Source organism: Bactrocera neohumeralis, unplaced genomic scaffold (assembly GCF_024586455.1).
Source record: "Bactrocera neohumeralis isolate Rockhampton unplaced genomic scaffold, APGP_CSIRO_Bneo_wtdbg2-racon-allhic-juicebox.fasta_v2 cluster09, whole genome shotgun sequence".
In the NCBI taxonomy this organism is placed as follows: Eukaryota; Metazoa; Arthropoda; class Insecta; order Diptera; family Tephritidae; genus Bactrocera; species Bactrocera neohumeralis.
Window position 1 is genome coordinate 16,044,356 of NW_026089622.1, and position 12,783 is coordinate 16,057,138.

Here is a 12,783-nt window from a genome sequence, read left to right on the forward strand (position 1 = left end):
CGGGACTAGATATATGCTTCGTGGTGTCAAACGTAATTCTCACGTTTTCAAGGATATGTTGTTATATGCTTCTAAGAATTTTTCGAGGATGGCATTTCTTTCTCTTTCAATTTCAGGGGCCTCTTTGCCATCCTCTTTAATTGCTTCAATTTCAACCTTAATTTTTCTATTTGAAGCCCGGAATTCCTCCAAAAATTCATTTTGAATATTATTTGAAGTATGTTTTTTTCTTTTTTTCTAGAAAGGTTCCTCGTCTACAAACGGCAATTCTTCCTGGGAATCCAGCGTAATGGAAGAGCTGTTAAGGGGTGATGCACAGTCTACAACTTCGTGAACTGTAATAAATTAGTTTATAAAAATAAATATAAACTTTTCAAATTTCTGTTTTGTTTTACTAACCTGTGCTCTCCTCCACCAATGTTTCCAAATTGAAACTTTTATAGCTCCCTAGGATACTATTTATTTTAGGGTAGAATTCCCATGTCGAAGGGCTGCCGCCAGAGGGACCAATAGATTTCCTCTCATCTCTGTAAATTTTTTTTTGTAATTTTTTGAAAACTTTTATATGAATAAATGCACATGCATATTAAATAAACTTACCTGTATTTATTTGACAAATTATGTATTTTCACACGAATTTCATTAGCGGAATATACATGCCACTTTGTGGCCATTTCTACAGACATATCCTTAAAAACGTGAGAATTACGTTTTACACCACGAAGCTGTGGCAATTTTTCCTCCCACAAGCATAAAAGAAGTTCAACTTTGTCTTTGTTCCACCTTGATCTCTTTTTCCTGAAAAATTAACAAATTTACATATATTTTAAATAATAATTTTATTAAAAATAAGTTTACTAATCTCTTTCCCTCGCTGTCGGCCATTTTTTTTTACTTTGTCATTTGACATTTCTACTCTTTTTCGCAAAAATTATCGATAAAATTAGGAATAACACCGCTAATCTAGTTGTGTAATCTGAGATTAATTTTTAATCTCGGATTAACTAGAGAGGAATTTTGTATGGTAAATCTCGTTTCTTAATTACGGATTATCGAGTTAATCTCGTTAATGGAGATAATCTCGTTATATGTAAACATACTATTATTCGAGACTAAACGAGAATTGATAAAAATAATAGATACATAATAGAGAAATAATAATAATTGGAAAAATAAAAAGAAATTAAAACATCGATACTCGTATTCTCAATATACGAGTCTGAAAAGGAATTGGTTAAAACGAGACATTCATAATAGGAAAATTTATAATTAATTATTACTGCAGAAAGAAGAAGACGTTGGACACAGAAGAAGTATGAACACCGGGGTTTTGGACCGACCAGGGTTATTTTTTTTCCGGTAAAGGTTCAGGAGAGCGGCTTTTCCGAAAACGTGCACCAATTTTCACTGGAAAAGTCTTGAAATACTCGATTTTAATTCTATTTTACGAATATGTGTGGCGCGTGCCTTTAAACAATATTTTCTTTGTTTTAATAAAAAAGCATCGTATTTCCCGAAATTAAAAGTTCACTTTTACACTTAACACGTCTTTAGATGTTAAAAATATATTTTCTATCAATTATATATGTAATACTGTTGATTCATGCACTGATCGTTTTCGAAATATCGATATTCTCGATATTCGAGACTGAACGAGAATTCATAAAAATGAAAAATACATAATAGCAAAATTTATAATTCATTATTATTGCAGAAAGAACGCAACGCAAGAACGCTCGAAAAAAAGGTAAAGGTTCAGGAGAGCGGCTTTTCCGAAAACGTGCACCAATTTTCACGGGAAATGTCTTAAAATTCGTGTTTTTAATTCCAATTTACGAATATATATGGCGCGTTACCTATTTTTTATGTTTTTTGTAATAAAAACAATAAGAAATATTATGATTTTGCACGATATTTCGAGCGCTCGAAAAAAATTAACCCTTGTCGGTCCAACACCCCGTCGTTCATAATTCTTCTGTGTCCAACTTCTTCTTCTTTCTGCAATAATAATTAATTATAAATTAATTTTTCTATTATGTATTTTTCATTTTTATCAATTCTCGTTCAGTCTCGAATATCGAGAATATCGATAATTCGAAAACGATCAGTGCATGAATCAACAGTACCCATTCGAATTTACAACAGTGATGCATAATTTCGAACATATTCCCATTTTCGTTGAAGTGAAGTGATTGTAGATAGATAGATAGATAGACCTCTGCGAATGGTAGGTACCTTGTCGCGGTGCAGGGGCTTAAACTGCAACACAGTACGGCATCTCCCAACCATCAGGGGTGATGCTACATAGCATCTCTCCTGAGGGCTTGCAGAGGCTGCATGTGTGCGGCGACCAAGAGCTACCACCTCCTAATCCAGGGTGTTATGCGACTCCCGTGCCCATTGGATGATTTGCAGATTTTGCACAAGTACCGCAATCAAGAGTGGCCCGGGGGCTAGACAAAAGTTCAGCTTCCTGGATGCTCTGTCGCCGGAAGAACGAGCACTCTTTGAGGAGCACGCGCGCGATGACGACGACAAGCCCTCTTGCAGCGGCACTCAGCGTAGTGCGTCCATCGCGACCACTGCGAACAGCGCGAACGCCGCCCTCACAACCCCGTTGAGCAGGATCGACTGCGGAGAGGAGGGCGGTTTCACAAAAGTGGATTCGAGGGCGAGCGTAAAAGGAGACGGCAACGAGGGAACATCTCATGTACCCCGGAACCAGGACGCCCAGGAGGTCACGACGACCCACGAAGAGCGTGAATGAGTGGGGCCACTCTCAAGTGGTACCTCAGATTCCCTCAGGACGGCATGATACCGGAGACAGCTGAAAAGCGGGCTCTGAGTAGGAGCAGGGGGAGCAACCCCTCTCCTAAAAATGCACAACGCGCAGGTGCCAACGGTTCGTCTGCAACAAAACGCAGGAATCAGAGGCGGCACCGAGCTAAAGCAGCCTTGTCGGAGGGACGAAGCGAAGTTAGGCCGGCACCCCAAGAGGCGCCAAATCGAACGGAAAAGAGGAAAAGCTGCCAAATAACTCCTCAGGAGCCACCCAGGTCCAAGAGAATCCGAGAGGACAAACCACAAGAGGCCAGGGGAAAAAGCTCCAACCCCAACCAGCAGCCGACGAGAGCCGTAAGCCGGAAGTACTCGGAGGCCGTGAGGAGCATCCGGATGGCAGTGTTGCTGTGTGTTAAGAGAGGCGAGGATATACAACAACTGCACAGTATGGCGGTATTCTTCGACAGAAGTGCGGACGAAAATTATGACTTCGCGCTTGGTTTAGTGAAAAACAAAACGTGGGCTTAAGAACCACGGCGTGGAAGGTCGTATCGAGCAGTGCTGTGGTTTCAGGGTGGAACCTCAACATAACAGTAGATGATGAATCCTGTAAATACATCAGACAGAAGGGATTCAAGCTGAACTTCCGCTTCGGCAGGGTAGTAATGAGGCCATGGAGGCCCAGAGCAACGTCAACGACGGACAAAGAACCTGCGACGGGGATGACCGCAGCTCCGGCTCCATCCGTAGCCAGCTCAGCAGTGCAGGAGACGACTGCCGCTGTTGTTGCGGGAGAGCGGCACGAGTTCCCCAACGACCCCATCCTGGCCGAGAAGGCTGTGACCACCGCCGTGGATGAAAGCAGGAGCAACGAGCTCCCCAAAGAGCGAGAAGGCATGCTGCCATCCACCCAAGAGCTCCTGGAAGGGCTGGATATGCAGGTTGGTGAAGAGATCGGGGACGAGGACCTGTCTCTCATCGAACCCATATTATAAGCTATAGCGCCGGCATAGAAGTTGCTCAGGTGAACCTACATCACGCATCGGCAGCCTCGGCTGTCATCGTGAAAAGGTTCGTTTCGGATAACCTGAGCATCCTCTTAATCCAAGAGCCTTGGGTGGTTAGAGGAGAGGTAAGAGGCCTCAACACGAAAGGAAGCAAGGTAATCTGGGATCTCTCTAGCCAGAGACCCCGCTCTTGTGTAGTCGTTAGAGCCGATATAGACTTTTTCTGTATTTCAGAGTTTCTAACGCAAGATCTGGTGGCGGTACAGGTGAAGGACAAGGAGGGTTCGGACTTCGTCCTCTCATCCGCCTACTTCCTGGGGGAGACGGCCATAGCATCCCGCCCATCGATACTCAATCTGGTGGAGTATTGCAGGATCAACAAACTTCCAATGACCCTGGGATGCGATGCCACGGAATGGGGTAGCACGGACTGCAACGTGAGGGGTGAGTCACTTCTAGAATTTATAATCAGTAATAATATGATCATAGAGAATGTGGGCTGTGAGCTCACTTTTGTAACTAGTGTTCGCAGGGAGGTCCTGGATATTACCCTGAGCAATGACGACATGATCGGGCTGATCTCGCAGTGGCGGGTGTCAAAAGAGCCCCCATTGTCAGATCACAGGATCATTCGTTTTGCTCTGAGGGTAGAAGTCGAGGACAAACCTCCGACACGCTACCCTAGAAATACGAACTAGGGTATTTTCAAAGAAACCCTAAGCAAAAACATAAGCAGAGTGAGGCAGGCAGATGGTAGATCCACCACAGTTGGACTGGAGAGCACACTGAGTGCAATAAACCAGTCTATTATGGACGCCTATCATTGTGCCTGTCCACCGAAAGCGACCACCAGTAAACAAACCTGCCCCTGGTGGTCTAGTAAACTCTCAGCTCTTAGACATAAGGTGCGAAGGCTGTTTAATAAAGCCAAGCGCACAGGCAGTTGGGAAGAGTACAAACGGCACCTAACAATCTACAATAAGGAGATCAGGCTTGCCAAGACAAACAGTTTCAGAAAATTCTCTGACAACGTCTCCTCGACCCCGGAGGCAGCTCGGCTGCATAAGGCGTTGTCGAGAGGTAAGACGGACACAGTATTATCCCTAAAACGACAGGACGGGACCTATACGACTAGCGCGGAGGAGAGGGCAGAAACACTCCTACAGGCGCACTTCCCGGAGACAGTTCTAGCTGACCTAACTCCAGCATCGGACAAACGTTGGCCGGACCGCTCAGACAAGCTGACTATGGATACTCTCCTGCAACACCTGCTAAGGCTGATGAGAGACAGCCTGGCGATGTCGTATATCCCTGAGCCATGGAGAATTGCAAAAGTAATCTGCATCCCCAAGGTAAGGAGGAGAGACTATTCGCTAGCCAAATAATTCTGGCCTATAAGTCTCACATCCTTCATGCTAAAAGGGATGGAGAAAGTAATAGATAACCACATTCGATCGGAAGCGCAGATCGCACCACTACATGCCAGGCAACATGCGTACAGAGCGGGTACATCCACAAACACTGCTCTGTACAAACTCATGTCTGAGCTGTAAGATTCGCTGGATAACGGCGAGGTTGCGATCTGCGACTTCCTAGACATTGAGGGTGCCTTTGATAATGCGTTTCACACTAGCGTGATCAAGGCACTTGAGAGAAGGAAAGTTACCACTCCAATATGCAGATGGATAAAAGCTCTTCTGCGTACTAGGGTAGCGGAAACAACGGTGGGGGAAAGCAAGATTCGTCTTGGCCCCACAAGGGGATGCCCACAGGGGGGAGTACTATCCCCTCTGGTACGAACTCCTCGAGTTGCTCTCCAGCAATGGAATCCGCTGTTAAGTGTACGCGGATCGGCAGAAAACACTCTCTGCGACATTGTCCAAAGGGGCTTAAACCTGGCGAAAGGATGGTGCAAAACGGTAGGGCTAAACATCAACCCAGCAAAAACTACCGTAATCCCATTCACTAAGCGGAGATCTCTACAGGGCCTGAGGTCCCTAACAATAGGAGGCACAGAGGTGGAAATGTCGAAGGAGGTCAAATTCCTTGGCTTTACTTTAGACTCCTCACTACGGTGGAGTAGACATTTGGACTTAACGCTGTCCAAAGCAACTAGAGCACTTATGGTATGCAGACGCCTGGCCGGCAGATCATAGGGTTGCAAGCCAAGAATCATTAGATGCCTGTATACCATGTTAGTAACGCCCATTATCACCTATGGAGCGGTTGCATGAGCCACCAAAGCAGCTCAGTCTTCGGTGATCCGGAGACTGCCAAAGCTGCAAAGACTTGCCTGTGTCTGTTTTTTTTTTGTTTTTTTTTTTTTGGTTTCGGAGGGGGAATCTTCAAAGATATCGTCATTTTTCCGGACGATATGCACGTTTCGTGGAGGATGGAGTCATGAGTAGAAGTTCACGCAAATGAAGAAAGTTCTCTGATCGCCATTCACTTGGGAGTGGCCAGAAACGATTCTTTTACACATGGCTCAAGCAGCTCACTACTTCCGGTCTTTGACCAAGTATCCTCTGGGTAGCCTAAGAACATCCGTTCGAAGGCGAGCTAATCGATACCATTCGATACCGTTCGATACCAAACGAGGAGAAAATAGTTCGAGCTGCAGAACTAAACAGAGAAGGTACCATCTTCTATAGGAGTGTACAGCCGCTGGCGTATGCCGACGATATTAATATCATCGGCCTCAACACCCGCGCCGTTAGTTCTGCTTCCTCCAGGCTGGACAAGGAAGCACAGAAAATGGGTCTGGCAGTGAACGAGGGCAAAACGAAATATCTCCTGTCATCAAACAAACAGTCGTCGCACTCGCGACTTGGCTCTCACGTCACTGTTGACAGTCATAACTTTGAAGTTGTAGATAATTTCGTCTATTTAGGAACCAGCATTAACACCACCAACAATGTCAGCCTGGAAATCCAACGCAGGATTGCTCTTGCCAACATGTGCTACTTCGGACTGAGTAGGCAATTGAAAAGTAAAGTCCTCTCTCGACGAACAAAAGCTAAACTCTATAAGTCGCTCATAATTCCCGTCCTGCTATATGGTGCAGAGGCTTGGGCGATGACACCAACCGATGAGTCGACGTTACGAGTTTTCGAGAGAAAAATTCTGCGAAAGATTTATGGTCCTTTGCGCATTGGCCACGGCGAATATCGCAGTCGATGGAACGATGAGCTGTACGAGATATACGACGACATTGACATAGTTCAGCGAATTAAAAGACAGCGGCTACGCTGGCTAGGTCATGTTGTCCGGATGGATGAAAACACTCCAGCTCTGAAAGTATTCGACGCTGTACCCGCCGGGGGAAGCAGAGGAAGAGGAAGACCTCCACGCCGTTGGAAGGACCAAGTGGAGAAGGACTTGGCTTCGCTTGGAATATCCAACTGGCGCCACGTAGCGAAAAGAGGAAACGACTGGCGCGCTGTTGTTAACTCGGCTATAATCGCGTAAACGGTGTATACGCCAATTAAGAAGAAGAAGATGCACGATTCGTATTGGCCGCACGCCCAAGCTGGACTTGCGACACAATACGCCTACGTACTAAACCCTGAACTCCGTCGTCTTTGCTTGTATTTGGCCCACGGAACGGCCGTTAAGCATTACATCGTGGGACCAAGCTTAGCCATTCGGCTCTTCATTCACACATTTTCGGTCTGATTCCGATTAATCCTTCTGTTTTCGCTGCGTTGCCACTCTTCCTTTCTTAACTCTTGCATAGCTATAGCTGCCCACGCTCTCATTCTGTCCCAGACCACCTTCGATGCGATCATGTAAGGCACTATGTTCTCCGGAGTAACGCGATCGTTTATCATATTCTCTATTTCTAGTCTTTCTTTTTCATATTTTGGGCAGGAAAAGAAGATATGTAATGCATTTTCATTGCTGTTGCTGCAGTAGGAGCAGTTTGTTCCATCGTCATGTCCGTATTTGTATAAATATTCTCTATAACATCCATGACCTGTTAAAAACTGCGTAAGGTAAAAATCAGTTTCCCCGTGTTTCCGTTCTATCCATGGTTGTATGCTTCTAATAAGCCTGTGCGTCCATCTCCCCGTAGTTGCTTCGTCCCATCGTTTCTGACATTCGGTTAGGCTCCTTTGTCTTTCCTGCTTCCTCTCTTCATTTGTTAAGCGAGCGCCAGTGCTTTTCGTTTTGTCGAATACTCGCTTCATTTCCATGGGCATTATGTCTGGTGGCATGAGGCCTGATATAACTCCAGCCGCCTGATGTGATACAGTGCGGAAGGCACATGCAACTCTGATTGCATTCAGTCGTACTATTGATTTCGCCTTTTCTGCGTATGTTTTCTGCTGCAGCGCTATCCCCCATATTCGTGCAGCATACATAAGTATTGACTGACTCACTTTGGCCAAGAGGACTCGTCTATTCTGACTTGGTCCACCAATGTTGGCCATTATCCTCGTTAGCGCCGCCGTCACCCTAGATGCTTTTTCACAGGCTTTGTCTATATGCGTCTTGTAACTTAACCTCGAGTCTATCATCACTCCTAGATATCAAAGAGATTGCTGTGTGGTAATGGTATATCCGTCAATATTGAGTGAAGCAACCTCTAATTTCTTCCTGCTTGTGATTAGTACTGCTTCCGTCTTTTGGCCAGCTAGTTGGAGCTTTGTTACCCTAAGCCATTCTTTGATTTTTTCCGCTGCATGATTGCACAAACGCTCTATTTCGTGAATTTCTTTTGCTACCACAGTCACCGCGATGTCATCCGCGTATCCAATTATTTGCACCTGCTTGGGTAATGGGAGGCGCAGCACTCCATCATATAAGATATTCCACAGGAGTGGGCCTAGGACTGAGCCTTGTGGAACTCCTCCCGTCACCATATAGCGTTGTGGTCCTTCGTCTGTCTCGTATAGCAGGACCCTATCCGACAGGTTGGAGACGATATTCAGCAAATAGGGTGGTGTTTTCTTTAATTGGAGAGCTCTTATTATATGCGGCCAGTAGGCTGAATTAAAGGCATTCTTAACATCGAAAGTGACTACCGCGCAGTACTCTTTGGAGCCATACATCCATCGAGTTCCTTCTATAGCTTTACTTGCGACGTCAGTAAGCTTTTTGATTGCGTCTATTGTTGACCTGTGTCTGCGAAATCCGTATTGGTTATCGGCCAGTCCGGGTTGCTCTTTTTCGAGATGTTGCTTCAGGCGCACGCTTATTATTCGATCTAGTATTTTCCCCACCGTGTCTAACATGCACAGTGGTCGGTACGAGTTTGGTTCTCCAGGCGGTTTGTTTGGTTTTAGACTTAGAACCAGACGTTGCATTTTCCAAATTTTTGGAAATAAGCCCTCTCGTAGGCACTTTTCGAACAGTCATGTGAACGGGTCAGTGTAGTGTTTAATGGCTATCTTTAGGGCCCTGTTAGGTATGCCGTCCAGCCCTGATGCCTTGTTATTGGCGAACCTTTCTGCTGCCTCTACAACCTCTTTGTTAGTGACTGGTGTAGGTATTGTTCCGGTTTCTTCTGATCGATATTCTTCTGACGGTTGCGCGGGAAAGAGGGTTTCTACTACAGTCTTTAGTAGTTTGGAACAGGTTGGAGCTTGGCCTTTGTATTCTCGAACTTTTGTCATCACTATCCTGTAGGCATCATCCCTTGGATTTTCGTCGAGTTTATTGCACAGCTCTTTGAAGCAGGAGGCCTTTCTCTTTTTAATAGTTTTTTTGAGGTCGTTTCGCTTCCTCTTAAAACATTCCTGTAGCACTGCGTAATTCGTCGATTGTCGCCCTCTTTGGCACAGGCGCCTTGCTTTGTGACATGCGCTTCGTTGGACTTCAATTTCGTCATTCCACCAGTATGCAGGTTTCCTGTGCGTGCCTTGCCTTTTTCTGCACATAGCGGCGTCACATGCCTTGCTGATGTGTCGTATTAAGTGTTCCACCTGTTGTTCCGTTTCTGCAGCAGCGTTGTTCGGGTTGCTATCCAATATCAACTTGAATACCTCTTCATCAAGGGTGTCGACTTTCCAGCCTCTGGTTTGGGCTTTTCTTGATGGACAGAATCCTTGTAACGGCGTGGGGTTGTCTATTTCTATCAAGAGGCCCAGGTGGTCACTGTGCGTGTATAGGTCGCTTACCTGCCAGGTAATCTTCCGCACCAGGGAGCTACTGGCAAAAGTTATGTCAATTACGGAACCGCGTCCGTTTTTTTCGAAGGTGTTCTTGTTACCAGTATTTAACAGCACAATGTCAAGCGTTGAGAACGCCTTTAGGAGCGCGTCCCCTTTCCTATTTGTGTGGGTGCTGCCCCATTCTATTGCCCACGCATTGAAGTCTCCTGCTACAATGTTCATTGTTGTATTTGCAATGTCTCGTACCAAATTATCTAGAACTCTTTCGTATTCATTTTGTTGAACGCTCGGTGGGATGTAGCAGCTGTAAAAGTTTATACCACAAATTTTTGCACGTGTGTAGTAGGCTTGTCCTGATAATGGCTTGCTTTGGAATGGCTTGTTCCCGCAGGCCCATACAGCAGCTTTTTTTGTTTGATCGGAGCTCTAGTTTTCAGTACCCAGATTTTTGTACTGCTCGCTCCACTTTTTGCTCAAACACCGTTTGCGTGAGTAACTCTTGCGCTGCTTCGCAGTGGTTGAGGTTAAGTTGCAAGACTCTCATGTTTTAGCCTTTTTGCACGCTTCTATGTACATACGACATTTTTTACTCCCAATTTGGTGGTCTGTGCTCTCTCGACCAGTTTTTTTACACGCGTAGCAGGATGGTTTTTTTCGCATGTCTTTGCAAAGTGCCCCTTTTCTCCACATTTAAGGCAGCACTGGCTTCTGTCAGCTGGGTTGCTACAATTCTTCGCTTGTTGGCCATATTCCAAGCACGTAGAACACTTCTTAAGGGTCGGTCTTTCCCTGATCCGGCAAACAACCCATCCTATTTTTATTTTCCTCGCGTCAAGTAGGAATTTCGCCTGGTGAGCAGAGAGCCTTTGCACGGCTGTTTGCGTGCCCGCATATGCCGCTCTGATGCTTTTTATTGATGCTTTATCAATGTCATCTAGCTCCTTTATTTGTGCACGTATAGCACTGCAGATGTCGTCTTCAGAGGTTATTTCGTCTAAGTCCCGAATCCCTATCGTTGTTTCGTGGGTAAGTGCTTTAATTTTTGCCTGATTCCCCAGAACTTTACCTATCTCATTTTTGAATTCGCTTGTATTTTCCTTTTGCGCATTTTCACCCAGCTTCTGGAGAGCAGCTTCTTTCTTAACTGCCCTGAGAATGTCGCTGTACTTCATATTCCTTGTTCGCGCAATTATGATGGCATCAGGCTGTCGCGACTGCTTATATGTCGTCCTCTTCTTCCGTTTTACTTCGGTCCAATCATCCTTTGGAGCACCTATGGCAGGCTTATCTGTTTTCCCCTCTTTGGGCTGCCGTGACTCCTCGGCATGGGTGGGTTTGTTTTTCTTCGTTGGGGTCCGTCGTTTGGCCTGCTTTTCATCACGGGGTCTTTTTGGTGTTACATCCGTGGTCGGGGGCATATTCAGAAAGTTTCTTCTTTCTTTCATTTTTATCTGCTCACGCTGTGCTTTTCCATATAGTACTCCTATGTTACTAAGAAGGTCCCGTATGTTATTATTGATGGTTCGCTGGGGTGGACACATCAATTCCGTTAGCTTCTTAATCTCTTCTCCTAGTTCTCTCATGTAGTCTACACATGAGAGTGCTTGCTTAGCCAGTGGTGTGCTATCTTGCAGGGCTGGTGGTGATGATCTTGCCCTTGTCGGCTTTTCGACACTCAGCGCATTTGTGGGCGATCTACCTAATCTCGGTGCCCGTTTAAAGGGGTCTATATCCGAACTTGGACCTCCCTGAGAGTAGTTTCTATCTAGCTCCGTGCTAATTCCGTTGTTCATTGCTCTAGATCCGCTACTCATCAGAGCGGCATAGATGTTGCTACTGTTATCACTGTTCCTCGTAGCGTTGGTTGTATTGTTTCTCAGTAAGTTATTCATTATCTTCTGTTTTGTTTTACCAGCGCATCGTGTGTAGGGGGGCGGGCCGAAATAGACAGGAACGGGTATACCCTCGGTGTCTATGCTCCTACCCCAGTTCCCTGAGGCCTGTCCTTCGCTTGACCGATCCCGGAAAACACGGACGGACCAGCGCTCGCCCGGGGCAACGCAGGCTACTAATCCTACGCCCAATGCACACTTCTTGACCAGAGCCCGAAGGGGCTGGTTACAGGCAAACAACATGGCTAATCACCCTTTTCACCCTAGCAACAGAGAAGTCGTTGTTAGAGTTTCGAGGGACTCCCAGTGCGCCACGTTGTGTACCGGTCAACTTTAGTTCTTTTAACAGGAGATATGATATATGATTAATATATGATATAGGAGAGGGCACAATAGACCCTAGGTCGCGGTGCATTACCTCATAACAATATCTATCGAAGTGATTGGAAAGATAATTCGAAAACGATCAGTGCATGAGTCAACAGTACCCATTCGAATTTACAACAGTGAAGCATAATTTCGAACATAACCTTCCCATTTTCGTTGAAGTGAAGTGATTGTAAAGTTTTTCATATTTTCATAAAAACAAAATAAAATTAGTAATAATTAATTATAAATTATAAATTATAAATTTTCCTATTATGAATGTCTCGTTTTAACCAATTCCTTTTCAGACTCGTATATTGAGAATACGAGTATCGATGTTTTAATTTCTTTTTATTTTTCCAATTATTATTATTTCTCTATTATGTATCTATTATTTTTATCAATTCTCGTTTAGTCTCGAATAATAGTATGTTTACATATAACGAGATTATCTCCATTAACGAGATTAACTCGATAATCCGTAATTAAGAAACGAGATTTACCATACAAAATTCCTCTCTAGTTAATCCGAGATTAAAAATTAATCTCAGATTACACAACTAGATTAGCGGTGTTATTCCTAATTTTATCGATAATTTTTGCGAAAAAGAGTAGAAATGT

The 12,783-nt window shown here is 44.9% G+C and overlaps 1 protein-coding gene across 1 annotated transcript; it reads right to left on the bottom strand.

Annotated features, from left to right (window-relative positions):
• Positions 1-231: 231 nt before the first annotated feature.
• Positions 232-883, bottom strand: LOC126764455 (uncharacterized). Its single transcript, XM_050482140.1, has 4 exons — positions 859-883; positions 601-798; positions 400-527; positions 232-335 (listed from the first exon to the last, which is right to left on the bottom strand). Exons 2-4 carry the CDS (start codon positions 684-686, stop codon positions 238-240), a joined length of 312 nt encoding a protein of 103 aa, XP_050338097.1. The 5' UTR covers positions 687-798; positions 859-883; the 3' UTR covers positions 232-237.
• Positions 884-12,783: the final 11,900 nt, after the last annotated feature.

Excerpts from the sequence above, each read along its gene's own strand:
- LOC126764455 (XM_050482140.1), bottom strand. The coding sequence starts at position 686 with ATGTCTGTAGAAATGGCCACAAAGTGGCATGTATATTCCGCTAATGAA. Across the intron at positions 528-600 it reads AATTTGTCAAATAAATACAG|AGATGAGAGGAAATCTATTG; the intron begins GTAAGTTTATTT and ends AAAAATTTACAG. Across the intron at positions 336-399 it reads ATTGGTGGAGGAGAGCACAG|TTCACGAAGTTGTAGACTGT; the intron begins GTTAGTAAAACA and ends AATTTATTACAG.